General features: G+C 41.0%; 1 protein-coding gene across 5 annotated transcripts in view; it reads right to left on the reverse strand.

Moving 5' to 3' along the window:
- Positions 1 to 4,823: 4,823 nt before the first annotated feature.
- Positions 4,824 to 17,631, reverse strand: part of LMO1 (LIM domain only 1) — a 93,652-nt gene continuing 80,844 nt past the window's right edge. For all 5 annotated transcript variants that reach the window (XM_014602459.3, XM_014602461.3, XM_014602457.3 and 2 more), the window contains 2 exons: positions 10,560 to 10,685; positions 4,824 to 5,272 (listed from right to left, as the gene is read on the reverse strand). In XM_014602459.3, coding sequence (XP_014457945.1) covers positions 5,167 to 5,272; positions 10,560 to 10,685 — 232 coding nt within the window. In that variant the 3' untranslated portion in view covers positions 4,824 to 5,166. The remainder of the gene's footprint in view (positions 5,273 to 10,559; positions 10,686 to 17,631) is intronic.

Consider the following 17,631-nt stretch of genomic DNA (forward strand, 5'->3'; position numbering starts at 1 on the left):
AGGAGAAATGAGGCAGGGAGAGAGGCTCACCTGCCTAATTGGTGGGAGCACAGGGAACAGAAGCCATTGCATGTGATTCGAAGTCCTAAACTGTAACCCCAAGAACATTATTAGTGAACAGTACTTCTGAGTACGGCATGTACTCTTGCATTTTGCCCTAATGCTAATTATCAAAACCTAGGCCTGAACTTCTAAACATAGAAGAGTATGCTGAGGAAAAGCTAAGATAGAAGAGTCAGGATAACTGTATATAATTTGACCCTGGGTTTTTGGCATATCTGATTGCATGAAAATGTTTTACATAGAAACATGGGCAACTGGTGCCTCTTGAATCGGGGGGGGGGGGGGGGGGGACGACCTGCAGAAGCCAGAAGTGGTAGTGGGGACAGGGCCAGTAAGCACCTGCAGAAGCTGCTGGTGGCATTGGTGGTGGGGATGGGGCTGGCAAGCACTTGCAGAAGCCACTGGCAGTGGCGGTGGGGACAGCCCTGTTGGGGGGGGGGGCACATGCCTACTCATGCCCCCCCACCAGTCACCTATGCAGGGAAATATGCAAGTAAAATAGAAGTTTGCTTGAAGGAGATGCACCAAAACTGAAATGATGGCGTTCTGCCAATGGCTGGCTTGAGATAAGGCTCATGAGCCTTCCCCTTCACCATCCCATCAAATACTATCCACTTGTCTTTTTTTGTAGGGATCCATGGGCCATGATGTCTACAAAAATCTTGGTGAGGGTTTGGCAAGCTGTAACTGATTAGCATTGTCTCATTGTTTCCTTATGCTCATCTTTTCTGTTTGCTGTAATTATCTGTTGTCTCTTGCCTTGTTGTTAAATTATTTCTCAGCAAAAAAAAATCTTACTGTTTATACAGTGCCAAGAACAGCACGACCCCTGATCTGTGATTGGAATCTCTAGGCCCTCACTAATATACTAAATGTAAAGGCTGTGTAAAATGCAAAAAACACCAGAAATTTGTGCTTTACTACTTTCATTTTTGGGTAGAAATCTTCCAATGATCATGAACTTTTTTTACAATTGCATGCAATGGTTTGTGCAGATGGAAATAGTCTTTTCCACTTGGGCATTCATTCTTCTCAAACTTGAAAAAAAACAGGCTGAAATTGATGATGCTCTTTTTTCTTTTATGAGCTCTTGGAACCTATATTTTCTAAATTCTCCACTCCTTTGGCTATTAGCATGTTACATGATACTGTTATAACAGGCATGACTACCAAAGAGAGTATTGTTGTCTTTCATTGTTTCTTTCCTTGGCCATTGTGACTGGTGAAAACAGAGGCAGGATGTGAATTGGGGAAGGAAACGGAAAAAGGCAAAAGAAATAGAAGAGGGTGCTGTAACAGCACATGGCAGCTTTTGCATTTTGTTAATATTGATTTATTTCTGCCAAGTCAAAATTTCATTTAGCTTTGTTGGCAAGCAAAATTGGTGTTATACATCTCAGCCACATTCATATGAACGAGTGTCTCACAAGAAAGGCTACAATCAATCCTTCCAAGTCTTGTTATGTACCATTATCCTTCCATGATATAATACTCTGAGTTCTGAGCACTGATGCAACTGCTTCCTCACTTCCTTTTTGCACATCACCAGTTGGTGTACACTCAAGAGATCTGGTCCAGACCAGCTAACGCCTCAGCTGCTACATTCTGCAGCTGCGCCTTCTCTTTACAATCTGAATTTGTCCAGACTGAAAAGTATAAAAAAACAGGCAGGATGAGAACTTAAGGACGGTGTCTTTGTGGGGCACAGGGAGATTGTACCTTTTCCAAGGATTTTCTTTGCCCTGCCACCAGCGGAGAGATACTAATGCTATTGTGTGTGTTAGTCAGTCACTGTGTATATAATCACTGAGCCGTGTGATAGTATCCTCAGTGGCCACGTGCAGTTCTTGTAGCCTGCCGCTGAACTTGAGCAGCGAGCAATCATTGACAACATGCGACATGGTGTCACTTCCCCATGAAACCAGGAAGTGAAGTGGTACTAAAAAAAGATGTTAATATGTTTAGCTTCTGAACTTCAAGAAAACTTAGTTCTTTGATTAGGACACATCCACCAAGTCTCAAATATGGGTTATCTCCTTTTTGCTGTTTATATCTAACACATTCATTAGTTTTTCTAACACCCCCAATCTCCGTAGCAATGTTTTTGTTTCTACTACTTTACTTTTAGCCCAGATCCTGCTCCTAAACAGCATCTTGCTATTTGTAGCTATTTCGGTCAGCGTTCTGTGAATTTCTTTAAATCTTGCCTTGTAGTTTTTAGTCTACACGAAACCTAATCCACTCATCAATCTAAGCTCCATTTTTGTTTTTGGGTGTCACCTTCATCTGATATCAGCCTATAGTCTCAAGAGGGGTGCCAGGTTGCATTTGCTGCATCATACGCTGCCACTAAACACCCCTCTTAATTCATTCAATTATAAACAAGATGGTAGAAAAGACATTTTAATGGTATTTTTGGTAAGGGAAGAACTTTATCCTAAAACTCACTTCAGTTAAATCTGAACCCAGGCAGGAGTTGTGTGCAGCAGGAACAGCAAGCTACAGTTTTGTTACTTTATCTTAAAGGCTCTGTGAATGCTTTGTCAGTAGAAAATATGATTCAGAAGGAAAACGTTCCCATGTGTCCAGAGAGAACTTTCTGAACAAGACACATTAATTCTTTTTATGTGCCAACTGTTTCAGTACAAGATACAGTCATGTGGCCTTACAAGGCACCTCTGGGAGGGCTCAACAGGCTGGTAGTCTTAGCATAGAGAGAGGATTCCGATCTGTACGAAGGAATCTCTTGATACAGGAAACAGCCATTTTATTAAGCCAAAGATCTAAACAACCTAAAAGCAACTGGATATATTTTTTCCTTAATGCTTTGCGCTAGTGGCTACCTTCATTGTCACTATAGGATGGGAATGGGTAAGTGAAACTGGCAGCCAGATACCTTGGCAAATCTTTCAAAAATACATTTTCCATGCTTCTTTTTGTGAAAGGCTGTTACACTACATAATTTAAAAACTCCATTTTTCCTAGCGAGGGTAAGTACTGGTTCTTAAAGGAAATTCCTTGACTGGCACCAAACCTCAGGTAGATCTGACAGGGGAGCTAACAAAGCTGAAATTCCTGCCATTTCTATTAAAAAAGATATCCCATTATACAAATGCAGCCATTTTGGATTATGAAAGGAACCACAGATACCAATTTTCCTGTGAATTTAGTGCACTTAAAAGATGGGAGATGGGTTAGCCTGGATATAATAGCCCTTTTAAATTCAAGAGACAAGTACAGTTTGAGTTGCATGAGTGAAGAAGTTTCCTTCACTGTAACTAGAAGTCCCCATATGATCATGCAGTAAAGTGGTAGTGTAAGGAAACTATTTACTCCTCAGCATCTCTGCTGAAATATTGCTAAGTTGGACTAATTAATACCAAATGGAGCAGTGATTTGCTAAAAAGACCAAACAGTTTTTTCAATAGGCCATCCCAATTTGAAAACAGTTGCCTCCAGAAAAATGAGAATGAGCTATCAAGAGGGGTTCCAGGCTACGTGTTGTAGTTTATTAGTCCATTAGTAAAAGCTCAGGGTTTCTTTTAGGTTTCAGGTGGTGTTCTCTTTTCCCTCCTCCCCGAGGTTGAGGTCTGGATGTACAGCAATAGGTATGAAAGTCCAAAATCCAGATATAGTATTTGCACTGCTGAGAAAACAAGCTGCATTTGATTCAGGACTGGTAGTTTAATATTTAAAGCTATATTGGTACTTCTTTACAGATCAGGAACAGAAGGGGAAAAAAACAGCAGCAGGAGACAAGCACAAGTAGAATTTAAGCATTTGTTCAGTTATTCTTCTCAAGTGCTACCTGCACTTATATAACAGGGATCCTAGACAGATGTAAAACTTCCTTGGTATAGTAACAAGCATTGCACATGAATTGTGTAAGCTTGTAAAATAGCAGAGTACAGTAGGTTGAACAGGATTCAGAGCTGTTCTATAGCAGCTGTTTAAAGCTGACCAAAGATAAACCAAAAAAAAAAAAGAAAAAAAAAATCAAACAGCTTTTGTTGTGTGGGAGGTCTAAGCACCTAGTACGCAATAACCAGAGGAGTCCATTAAACAGGTGGTGTAAGTTCAAAACTAGGTTTAATTTGAAGTCCTTGGCATCAAATATTTTGGTGCCTGTTACTTGGGAAGCTGATGCCCTGTATCAAAACATTAAACCCTTAATCAAAGCCTTGAAATGAATAGTCTGATTGGTCATTGACCACCTGTTGTCAGGGCTGCTGCGATTCCATTCACTGGGATTCAAACTAGAGAGATACTGTATAGTAATGTGTCAGTGGGGTTCTTGGTCATCACACTGCTGTCTGAATTGATGCATAAGAAGAAAGAGACCAGTGCCCATAGTCAACAATTGAACACATTATTTATAGTAGCCTCTGTGGGGATTGATCAGGGATATGAAGATACTCCGGACCCCTCACACGTTTCCTCTCTTTTTAGGCAGTTGTTATTTTGGAGATTAATATTGATTTGGTTCCAATCAAGAGGCTTAGGTTTCAGACCAGCACTTGCCCTCAACTATTTTTGAGTTTCTTTAGACTCTTCCCTGTGATTTTATTTTGTGTGATTTCCAGGGAATTGTGTATCATACACACACAATAAAATACATGCATTTATATTTATAATATAATATATAATTATATTAAATAGATACATTTTATATATTATTATATATCTTATACGCTGCCCTCTTCCTGCCCTCCCTCCCCCCTTGACTATTAGAAACAAAATCACAACCAGGATGACCAGGAAACATTCATAATTTTTAATTCACACCAGTAATAAAATTGCATTACATTTTTCATAAAATAAATGTTCCAGTTTATATACAGAAAACAGACTGTACAGAGCCCTCCCCCAGACCTCAAAAACTCACAAACATACAGGCAATGCAGTGCTCAGCTAAGCAGGCACAACTGTACATCTAAAATTGTAACTGCTTTGTGTTGGGGCGGAAGGGGGAAAAGTACTACAATGTATATAGTCCTTTCTGGACCAAGAATTAAAAAAATATTGCAGGCAAGCTGACAGACGCCCCTCACTGCTCGTGTGGTCGAACGTCCATCCCACAGTGCTTCAGTGAAGCAGGGTTCGTTATTGAACTTGGGATTCAAAGCTTCCGTTAAGCTGTCCTTCCTCATAGTCCATCTGACACAAGATCATGTTGTTCTTCAGGAAAAATTTGTCTCCCACACAAAATCTGAAATGTAAAGGGAAAAAAAAAATCAGATATCTAAAACGTAATTGTTTTTTTTAACCTGGTGGCTCTATACCAAAGGGGAAAAATGACACAAGAGTAACATTCTAGATGGGTTATAAAGGACATCATCACTTTTGCCTCTCAGATGAGAATTGGAGGGGGCACAGTTCTGTGGATAAAGACTGATCTGGGAACCAGGAGAGCTGTGTTGTAGTTTTTGGTGACCAATCCTCTAGGTGAGCCTGGGTCAGCCATTTAACCCTTCCCTCCTGTCCCCCCCAACCTTTGTTTGTGCTGCCTACTGAGATTGTAATCTGGGATAGAGGCAGCTTCACACTAGGCTTGTGCAGAATTTAGCACAAAGGGCTTCATTCCAGCTGAAGCCCCAGGACATTACTATAACTAAGAATAATTTGACAGGAGGATGAAAGAAATTTGCCCCAACTGACAAGACTTTCCAGAACACAAACAGGAAAGTCAGAGAGGTTTTATTACACGGGAAAAATTAGGCATTCTTTGGTATTCATATTTCCATAGCCTTCGAGGTGAGGCTGTATTTACACTAATTTATAGGCAATGACGGGCTATTAAGTCCTTCTTCACCCCCTTATGTACAGTACAGAACAATAAATAGAAATTTCCTGATGGCTAGACTCTTAACCTTTATCTTCACTGAGAGGAGCATAATGTTCTCTATATACCATGTAAATTGTTCTATTTGTATTAAAGTTGACAGAGGGGCTTGTAATATTTAGCAATTTTATTTGACAATTAATGTAAAAAAAAGTTCCACATATAATGCTGGAAAGGTTCAAATTGACAGCCAATGACCTCTTCATACTTCCTGTTTGCTGCACACATGCAGGCTAATCTGGGTGTGTGTATAGTTTTTAAATTTCAGTGGATTCCTGTTCAAGGACATATTTTGTCTCAATCCAGGCAAAGGGGGTCATAGCAGAGCAAGACAGAATAGCATCCTCTACTGTAGCCTTTTGAGCGGGTACAGAAGGCTAAGTTCATCCATGCTAAGGCCAGTTCGGAAGGGCAGACACAGTAAGTATCTGTCCTATAAGGAAGCAGTAAACAGCAATTTTAAGCAGACAAGGATTTAAGCCAGGGGTATGGGAGGAAGAACACAATGGAGCCCACAAATGCAAGATAATTCCTTCCTCAGCAAATTAATTTTAAGTTGCCAAAATCTGCTTCTTCCCAGGGACTGGATGGAATATTTTTAGAGCTAGAGTTTTTGCATGAGGCTAGATATATTACATTACATTACATGAGAGGTGTTCCTTTATGTAAGCCCTACGACATCCCAGCCTCTCCTATGGGTCAGCTGATTCCTTGCATAGGAAGACCGTAAAGTTGTGGCTTTCTTATTTTATGACTTAAACTAAGCACACTGCAAGTCTGTGCTCTGTATAGTGGTTCTGAAAATTTAACTACCTAACAACTTGTAGTACAGAAGAGAGATAAAAGCTGCTCATCTAAGATGAGACTGAAGTTAAAAAGCAGCCCTGTGCACATTCTTATGAAAGTTACAGTCCCACCAAAGGTTTTGCTCAATTTAAAGTAAAGACACAGCTGCTTATTCCCTGTTACTTACTATTATGTTAAATTGAGAACTTAAAACCTGAGGAGAAGTAATGCAAACTGAAGTCCTGTCACTATTACAACCAACAGCTGCCTTTTGTTAGACCTAACTGGGGTTTACTGCTGCAAGGTGGGGTGGGAATAAAAAGCCTAGGAATTGATTCATAAAAGTTTTGTGTGTGGTTTTACTTTGAAAAATTGATCAAAATTGGCATCATGGGGTCCCCAAGTTTGTGTCTCAGAATTTATAACACTGAGGACTTTTTTTCTTTTAACTGCCAGTCCTGCAGACTCAGCCAGGACCCCGTGGAAAACTGGGTCTTTTCCTTCTCAGGCATCTTCACTGACAATAGAAGATTTAGTAGGCCAGCTTCCCACACTCAGTTCCACTTGTGTACACCTGGCAACTTTCCTCAGGGCAATGCACAAAGAGAAAAGAATTGAGCTTTCGAACGCAAAGTGGCCCCCCTTCAGAAAGACCCCTCTCACTGAGCAAGTCTCAGCAGAGATCAGAGCGCCACAAAGATGGAACCCACACCATTGAAAAAAGGAACATGGAATTAAGGCAGAGAAATACTGCTGAAGTCTAAACAGCAGCAATGTGCTCTGGAGAGGAGAAATGACAAACGTTTCAGATGGCATAACATTTAAAAAGTGTTTCCTACTCTTGTATTATGACCACCATGCTAAAAGTAGAAGCAAATGTTCCAACAGAATCTTACTGTTCAGCTTTGATGCAAAAGGGGACACATTTATAGGGCAACAGAGTAGTGTAACCAGGGGGTGTGTGAATGGGGCACCAGCCCCCATAACTGACTTACAGAGGATGCCAGAATGATGACCATCCCAAGAAGCCCCTGTAGTGGGGCAGCTTCACCTGGGATATGGGAAGCCCATTCTGCAGCCACAGTAGTCTGAGCCTGTGCTGCTGCCAATGTGCAGGAAGCCCACCGTGGCAGGTAAGGTTCCCTACCTTCCGCAAATCAGCAGAACAGCATTTCCCCCTCCACTGGCCCAGGGTGTCTTAATAGCTAGCTATGCATCTGGGACCAGGGGAGAACTGGCTATACATTCAAAGCCTTTCCTCAAAGCCCAGCCCTGATGTTGTAGCTTTCAATTATGTCCAGACTGAACAGCAGATTTATTTCCATTGCATTTCAAAATGTGACCAATCTCTTGGGAACAAGTGACTCCATGATACTCTTACCATTAGGGCTTTAAAAAGAACATCTCCTGAGAACTTGCACAAGATTTTGGATTTGTCAAGTTTGAGCCATAGCATGATACAGCCATAGGCCCCAGCACTGCCTGTGTGACATGTCTTCAGGCAAAAATGTTTTTTGATCCCAGTTCTCAAAAAAACCCAACCCCAAATCAAAAGTTTAGGCCTCTTTGCACTGCACTGTTGTTCTATCCTGACTATGGCAAGTACCTGTCCTCCTCTTGTGTGAGGACAGTCTTGGAAAGAGTACCAAAGCACATGCAAACAGGATAGGTCTCAACTGTATGCTACCAGGAGCGGAATGAAGGGAGAATAGTGTTCTGTATTTCTTTGCTCTGTAGGGCCGTGTTGAAAAGAAGAGAATGAAATAAAACTTATCCTTCACAATGAAAACTTATGTGGTGCTTTTCTCTATAAAATGTTTTTTGTGAACTCCCAAGGAAAGCACAGCCATTGTTTAAATTCAGTTTTAGCCAACTAAGAGTGCAATTACAGTCTGATATCTTCCTTCTGCTTAGGGAAATGGGGTAGTTAGGATTACTTGCAAGTTAGTTACTTGTCTCCCCTAACCTTAACCTTGCTAGTCAATCCCAGAGTCTAAACTAGGTCTGATAGCTGGAGCACCATTTTCCTGTGTGCCAGTGCTTGGGATCAGTGAGCTCTAGATGATGAAGCCTGCAACTGAAATGCATGGTACAATATTTGAGGAACCAGGAAGAAAGCACAACTGGAAACTCTGGCTTGGGACATTAGGCCCTATTATGAGCACCTTCTCAGGAGTAGGGTGGGTGGAATAAAGTGCTTGCCACCTGCTGGCATGGTCACAAGGTGAATGGGCTTCCCTGAGCTTCTGAATGGCAGTAACAGTATGTCAGAAGCATATTTAAAAAGACAGGATTAGCAAGACCAGGTACCAACGTACTTTGATGTAATTTGTCTTCAAGTTTGTCTCTGTCCAAACACAATAGCCACTAGATGTCACTGTAACCACAGTGGAATAACCTATCAAATTAGACAGCTTGATTTATTACAGTTGCCAGCATTAATAGGAAGGCATTCTACCCAAAACAAGTAATACCAGCTTTGTGCTTGATACAGTGACTTCAATTAAAGCCACCCAAACTACATACTGAGTTCTTGATCCTGCTCTCATGTGCACTGTTGTAGTGGCTGGGCACAGCTCCACTTACTTCAACAACTTACACTGGTGGAAAATTAGCTTGAGGAGAGAAAGTCAGTCCCAGTATTTTTGTGCATTCTCACCAATCCAATACGGAGCTGGCGGGGCATTGTGCATGGAGGTGCGTACTTTGCCATACACACATTTTACAGTGCTTCCCCCCTCCCCTAAGTATCCCATACTGACAGATTTCAGGGTAGTAAACAAGACAAGTTATAAATTTTAAAGAAAAATATTGGCTTTGAAGCAAGTAGCACTGGACTTCCCAGAACACACCAAGAGCTGCACCACCTACCTGCATCTCCTTTTCCTAACACATACTTCACAAAAAAAGTAGGTATTAGAGCTGCCTACTTGACCCAGCAATCGGCAAAACACCTCTCAACTCCCAAGACAGAATCCAAAGTACATCTGGCCTTTGTGCATTGGACAGTTATCATTCCCCCTACTTAACTAAGATGTAGCAAGTATTTCAGTCCGGTTGTAGTTGAGAGGAACATCAGAAGTTTAAAAAACAGACTCATGTTTCTGAAGGGGAGAATGTGCTGCATGTACTGCAGCAGATTTCCAGGACTCAAACTCAGTTCTACTAAGGTCACAAGAGAAAGCTGAGCCCTAAAACCTTGTCATAGCAGTCCTGACATCCAGTCAGCTATGGACACCAGTAAGTAAGGCAGAATTCACATGTTCCTTTATTGTACATCCTTCAGTTGTTATTTGAATGAATCTCATTTTGGGTTATACCACAAGCATGCCTAATTACAGTAATTAAGCAGAAAATGGAAGGGAATTGTTCCTTGACTTGGAAAGGGCTTGCCTTAAATCTCTCTCTTGTCCCTGCCTTCTGGGTCTATTACAAGACTGATTTTAAGCAAACCTGAGTTAAAAAGCACATAGGCAAAACAAAATCCTCTATCAACAGATGTTCAGCAGACAAGCTAGATGCTAAAAAAACTCAGATACTATTCATGTGACTTCAGAGCAGCTGTGTAGTGCACACTGAATCCAAATGTGCAATCTTCTCACCCACCAAAAACCTACTGATGGTAAGGAGCTACCACAAGCAAAAGGACTGCAGGGTAGACAGGTATTGTGCAGGTAACTACACAAAAAGACAACTCAACCAGTTCTAGCTGGAGAGTTCCTCCTGCTTGAAAGTCTCAGAAAAGCAGTGCAGATCACACAGATTTTCCTGTTCCGTGGGCAAAAAACAAATTAGTTTGTGTGGTATTTTGTTTTGGTTTTTTTTGGGGGGGGGGGGAGGGGGGGTTGTATAATAACTGTGTCCTCACCGCTGGTTGCAGAGCTGGCAGGCAAAGCAGTCCAAATGGTAAACATTATCTCTGGCCCTCATCACCATCTCAAAGGCAGGGATCAGTTTACTGCAAGCAGCACAATTCCCGGTGGTACCAAAGAGCCTGCCAAAGAAGCACAATCATTAGAAGCCATTTTAATTAAATGGTGGAAGGACTAATTAAGTGTAATTAGCAGTATCAAATACTGTATTGCACCAATAAATAGAAGTTGCCGTCTCCATTTCGCTGACCAACCAGTGTTCAGGAACTTGGGATAAAACTGCCTGGTGAGCAAGCTCTGCCTGTTGAGATGAAACTTCACTCAGCTCGTGAGCCTAGGGCTAATTTACTGGCTAATGGAGAAAAACATTAAACACTTAGAATGCTATTTTGGGGCTCACAAAATTTCAGTCACAACAAACTCTCTGGTTATCTGGAGTAGCAGGGCTTGTTCTCTGCATATCTTGCTTTCTTTCCTCTGCATTCTTGCCCCATTTGCTCTTCACTGTGACCTAACAGACTGACCGAGACCATCAGTAACCTAGCTGTGTGGGGCAAAAGTGCAGGAGACTTGCAAACTTTGCCACCTCTAGCAGACAAAGCCACAGCTCAGGAAGACACTAACTTATCTCCTGCATAAAAAGCAGCATGCATTCATGTTTTACACAGCCACTTTACAAGTTTTTCTTCTCACTTCCCCACCTCCGCTCCTAACCCTATCCTCCTGGGAGCCAGCTAAGCTCTTACACCAAGGCACAAACGGCATGTTGAGCTGTTCCACTTCAGCTCCTGGATCCTTGAAGATAGCCCTTCAGCACTGGAAGCTTTGCCATTTTCATCTTGGCTGTCCCTATCTGTCTCCCCAGATGTCTGCTGCTGTTACAGCTCCCTCAGGGGGATAACCGAAACCTACAGTATCACTCCCCCAGCTCTGACCCTCAAAAACAAGTCCCTGCAGACCTATGAGCCAGAACCACTCCTTGGTGATAGGCACCACCGCACTTCTAAATTAAAGCCATTAAAATCAGTTTTCAGTTGCATGCAATGTAGTTCATGAAGCAGAAGTTTCAGCTGTAGATTGTGAACAATCAACATACATGTGGTTAGTTCATTTCTATTTAGAAGACAGCTTGAGATTTAACCTTATTCTTGAAGCAATATGGAAAACACCTTTCTCATACTAATCATTAGCTGTGCGTACAAACACATGCTTGTAACACTTTCCCCAAATATTGAACATATTTGGCATCTCTCAAAGTTTTGAAGCTGGATCTTGTGAATGAAGGTGCTAGCTATTTTCTTAAGTACCTAGGTAGGAGAGAGATAGCTAGCTGTCTCAAATTCAGCAGAAGGCAATATAAGGCAGCACGTTATAAACTCACTCATTCAGATGAAGTAGGCTGAAGCCTATGAAAAACTCATGCCTCTCTAAATACATTAATTTATGCAATCTGCCCACCTGGACAGGAGATGTAGAAGAGGATCAGTTAGCCCAGCATAGGTTGAAAACCTTTGGCTGCTTTCTCAGCCTGTAATTTGCTCACTTTATCAATGCTACTGATCTGTGGAGCATGATCCCTGAAGTGGTACGATCCTCAAAAACTAATCCCCCTCCCCCCAACTGTTTGGGGTTTTTTTGGTAGATAACGTAAAATCTTATTTCTTGTGTCACGTGTTAAAGTACACATCCATCATTCTTCTGTTATTCCTGAACAAGCAGCTCCTGGAATTCTAAGAAGAAATAAAAAAGAACAATTTTCTTTGGGAGACTAGACATTTTCTCCTGCTACCTCACTAAAAGCCTATGGTACAGTGGCTATACAGAAATCTCATAAAAGAGTGATATAAGAGCTATATAATCTTGCTTTAAGACTTCACCATATTGGGTCGGAAAACCTAACAAAGCCAAATGGCAGAGCATTTAAGTCTGTATAACCTAACATAAGGCAAATGGAAACGTGTTCACCTTATGACACCACACAACACAGGCCCTAACTTCCCTGCACTGCAAGTTAAATACATATTAGAAAGCATCCTCTCTTTTGCTTCTGCTCTCACAGTTGGGCAGGGAGATTTCTAAGGAAGAATATGGATCAGTAGTAAACTGGAACAGAAGGTGCTGGTAGCCCACAGTTTCCTGCCTGGAAAGCTCCAGGGCTAGTGTGGTTATATGAAGTCCTTTATTTGAGACAGACTGTACAAGGAGATTCTAGCCTCCAATTTGTTTTTCCTCCATTCACAGTTATTTTGCTCAGTAACACAAAAGCATGCCTCTATCACTCCCCATTGTTACCGTCTCCTCCCACTGTATAAACAGGACCTTTCAGACCAGCAGGGACAGTCATCTGTTTTGGTTCCCTTGCAAAACCAGCAGATTGGGAGTACAAGGATATTTACAATTTTAGAATGACCAAGTCACAAAAAACATTAAAACTCACCCCTCCAAAAACACCACAGCAAGAACAGCTAACCTGAGTGAACCAGCCCAATATATCTGGTAGAGGAAAAAGGGAAACTTAATCCTAGATTTGTTCCAGGCATGGTACTGCTGCATGTGCAGCCATCAAATATCCATTATTCATTAGCATCACAGTTGTGCTGAGCTCAATCTAGATTAAACAAAATAAAGGGGCCCCAGACAGCACCATTTGCATTGTTAAGCAGGCGCTTTTCTTCATGTTTCAAATAGGATACTTCTCTAAATGGAAATGATGGGGAAGTTTGGACAGATGTTCACTTAACTATTTAAACAGTTAGCTTAAGAAACATGAAAAATGTATTTGGCACTTGATTCACCTGTCTCTTTTCAGGGGGCTGAAGGCAAACATATTGTTTAACTGTGCTGAATGTTTGCAAGAGACCTGCAGCTTATGTTCTGGCCAGCTGAAATCAGTTGTTTTCTAATGTCGACATAAGCATAACTTCCAGCTAGTCAGTGTGTTAAACTTCTTTCCTTCTATTGAGCTGCAGATATTCCCCACAATCCTTTCTATACAGATGACTATTTCACAATCAGGGTGGCATCGCATGTTCAATTTAATGGTAAGTGCAGTTAAAAAAAAAAAAATCAAGCAGATGCAAGTTCAAGGAGTACAGCACATGTTAAGTGCTCTTGTGGCAGTTGCAAAAGTTGCTCCCTTCCAGGCCAGGGTTATATCCTAACACCCAACTTTAAAAAGGTTGCTACCATCCAACCATCCAGGGGGGTCTTCAAGAGGAGGCTGGATATGCATCTAGCTGGGGTCATCTACACCCAGCACTCTTTCCTGCCTATGCAGGGGGTCGGACTCGATGATCTATTGAGGTCCCCTCCAACCCTAACATCTATGAATCCAATAATTTGCTGTTGAAGTGAAGGTGCGATAAAGCCCTCATTCTGGCACTTCCCTGAAAAATAGGATTAAAATTAGGGAGCTTTTTAGATCCGTATATTCACTAAAGCTAAAAAACCCCCCATACAGATGTTAAATGCTGGGGTTACCTGGGGACTGGCATCCAACAGGGGAGGGACAGTCATTTACACGTGCAGCCTGAATGGCAATTAACTCGAATTAGCCACTATTGTCCCAGGGCAAAGTACTAATTCGGATATTTCACAGGTACTTAACACGGGACAATGAGCTTCTCCGTCTGCAGGATCCTAGGATAAAATGCTTTATCCTAGGAGAAATCCAAGGCCTGTTTTTAGTCTGATTCAACTATGACTTGTAGCTCACATATCAATTCTTTATTGACCATCAATATATTCCTTGGTAAAACAGCCACACACATTGTCCCCTAGATATATTTTCTTCATAGCAGAAGGAAGCTTGTCATTTAAGTAGAGTGCAGGCGTACTAGAGAAATGCATCAAAAAGTCTGCAGTACTTAGGTGATTTTAACTGGCATGATACCACCAGCAAAAACATGACTTGGAGATAAAGGAGTTCTTTTAAAACCAGGCTTTAAAAAAAACCTGCCCTCCTCCCCAAAGTTAGAAGACAGCAATTTTTAAGTACAGATTTATATCTCTTTATGTAATGAGAGGATCCAGCCAGCTTGTAAATAAGCTTAGACTATGCAGATTTAAAATTTAACACAATTAAACTTTTACCCTGTGGTAGTAATTATGTTTAATGGCTCTTACCCTGAACTTAACCATGTCTATTGTCGTCAGCCAATCTGAAAGTAGGAGTTTTTCCAAGGACAATTTTCTGTAGTTTATAGGCAAGCTAAAAACCTGGCTATTCTATACACTGATTGGCTGTTGATGTCACTGTGTATAGTAAAAATTAAAGCTAATTGGCATACGGAAGCACCAGTGAATATGAATGGATTGATGAGGAAAGTGGGGAGCACTTTGTGGAAGTGCTATGTGAATGTTAGTGGCTGCTTTTATTCAAAGAATTATCTGGTTCTAGTAGTGGTCTTCTCTAAAACATTCTGGAATCAGCAATTCCAGTATGTACTCTGAATCAATTATGTGTATAGGAGGAACAATTATGCAGAATTTATTTTTTTTTTTTATGAAGGGGACAAACAACAGGCTTACTGTGGTAAGAATGGGAAAAGGGCTGCACTTCTTTAAAATGGGCGTATTTTCCAGCCATCTCGCACGCAATGGATTTCCTACATACATCTGTCTCTTACAGAGGCCCATTAAGTTTTCAAGAATTTTCCATGTTGCTTCACTCACATTTATTTGTGGTCCAAAATCTAAGACAGTCGACTTATTTCCTGCACTACTCTAAACCTACCAATATGCACAACCAGACGTCTAATTCCATATCCAGGTCCCTAAGATAACAGCAAATTAATTGGGGGGGGGCAAAAAACCCCAAAAAATTTTGCTATGAAAAGTTTGGGAATGTTTATGTTAGAGAGGAGATGAACAAAAACGATACAAGCATAGATAAAGTAACTAATGATGGAGAGAAGATTCATTTATAAAATAGGGAGAGTAGGAATACTCAAAGATGAGAGGACAGGGAAAGTTCAATGAAATTTAAAATGACAATTTCAAAATGTATGAAAGGAAATGCTTTTCCTATTTGAAGCATAAGTCGATGGAAGTTGCAGGAAGTTGTTGAGGCCAAGAAGCTGACAGGATTCAAGAGGGGTCCAAATGTGTAGTTGGATAACTGGTATAAGCTAATGGTAACAGATTCAACAGGAGATATTGAACACCCCATGCTTAAATTAATCCCCAACTGCTGGGATTAAGCCTCTTCTTCCACGCTCTTTTGAAGTTTCTGGTGCTGGTCACCATGTAGATACATTATAGATATGACGCCATGCAGGAGTTGCTACATTCATTTCTCATACCTTAAAATCCATAGCTATGAGAAGAACAGCTTTTTCACTTGTACCAAGTGAGCCGGACAGCTTGCATCAGCATTATTTCCAACAGCATGCACATGATGCTGTTAGAATGCGACATTTGGATATCATTAATGTGAACTGACAAAGGTATTCAATATGCAAGTAACTGTACAGAAAGCTTAACTGCAAAGTCAAGACTGTCTGACATCTCTGTAGCCTGCCTTTGTCCAGCATACAAAGGTAACCTATTCTTACCTTGTGTTTCTCTTTCTGCAAAGGATCACAGTGGCAAAATTGAAATAAAAGAACCCCACTAACCAACAAATAATCCCATCACATGCAATGCTTAAGTTAGGCAAGTGCATCCTCCTCAGTGCAAGAGAGTTAAAGCTGCAGTGGAAACTGCATCAAATTAAGGAAAGGAAACATATTTTGAAAATAATTAAATTGGTCTTTTCAAGATGCCTTTGACTTCAGTTCCAGAGAACGTATGTCTCATATGCCAAGGGGTTCGTCATTCATGGATAGCTTACAGAAGGAATTGAACCAATGTAATATAAAGAGCCCTCTGCCTGGGTGACTGCACTAGCTTGAAAACTAGAAGCCATAAATTTTGAGGTTGCTTAAGGGTAGGTCTTCATTTAAACAACCCATATGAAAAACTGGCCTTTCGGCAATTTTGGGGGGAGGCATTTATATTTGGTATGAAGCTCTTCTACTTGGTGTCAAGAGTTTAAGCTCAGCCTTCTTCCACTGCCCCAACTTCCCATTATAACCAAATCACAACTTTCCTGGATACTATGTAAACACACATGGAGCCAAGTTTCCAAAGTGCTAGAGCCATGTTAGAACGTCAAAAGCTAAGAGAAAGAAAAAGTCCACATGGATTTTTGTTTTTAATCTCATTAAAGAGGTTTGGGAAAGAGAGTCAAATAGACTAACAAACCAATGGCACTTTGGCAGTATCCTGGAAAGTGCCAAGTTGCACACATGAAAAAGCCTCCAGACCAACTACCGTGTATAAAGTAATCTTTGCTTTGACACTTCAAATTATGACAATAAGGCTGAGATGCAACTACAGTTTCAAAGTAACATTTTCATTGTCATTCTGTTTGGGCACAGAGTTCAAGGCAGGGAAAGGCTGTGCACTGTATGATTTGGTCTTGACTGTTTGAGGCAAGTTTGGTCAGCTAACCCTAACACTTTATTAGGCTTCTAAAAAATAAAATAAAATAAAATAAAATACAATACAACAACCACCACCACCACCAGACCTGCTTAATTTTATTAAAGGAAAGTTCATGTGTGGCTAGAAAAAAATTAACAAAAAATCTTTGAAAGCAGATTGCTGATGAACGATATGTATCCCAAAGAGCCTACATATGCTGTGTATTTCCTGAAAGAGCATCACTGCCCTTCTTGGAAGATTCTTCAGCTTTAAAAATCCTTTTGGAAGATGAAAAGTAAATTCAGTTGTAGTGACACTTAACAGATGAGCTAAAGTTCCTCTACTTATGGAACAGATGAGCTCCAACTTTCAGAGCCTTGTATTTTGAACATACAGCTGCAGCTGGACCATTTGGTTTGGTGCCATCATCCTTCCTTACATAGATTTCATAGACATTAGGGCTGGAAGGGACCTTTGAAGATCGAGTCCAGTCCCCTGCCCAAAGGGCAGGAAGTCAGCTGGAGTCATAGGATCCCAGCAAGATAAGCATCCAATTTACTCTTGAAGGTGTTCAACGTAGGTGCATGAACCACCTCCGAT

Source organism: Alligator mississippiensis, chromosome 2 (genome assembly GCF_030867095.1).
Source record: "Alligator mississippiensis isolate rAllMis1 chromosome 2, rAllMis1, whole genome shotgun sequence".
In the NCBI taxonomy this organism is placed as follows: domain Eukaryota; kingdom Metazoa; phylum Chordata; order Crocodylia; family Alligatoridae; genus Alligator; species Alligator mississippiensis.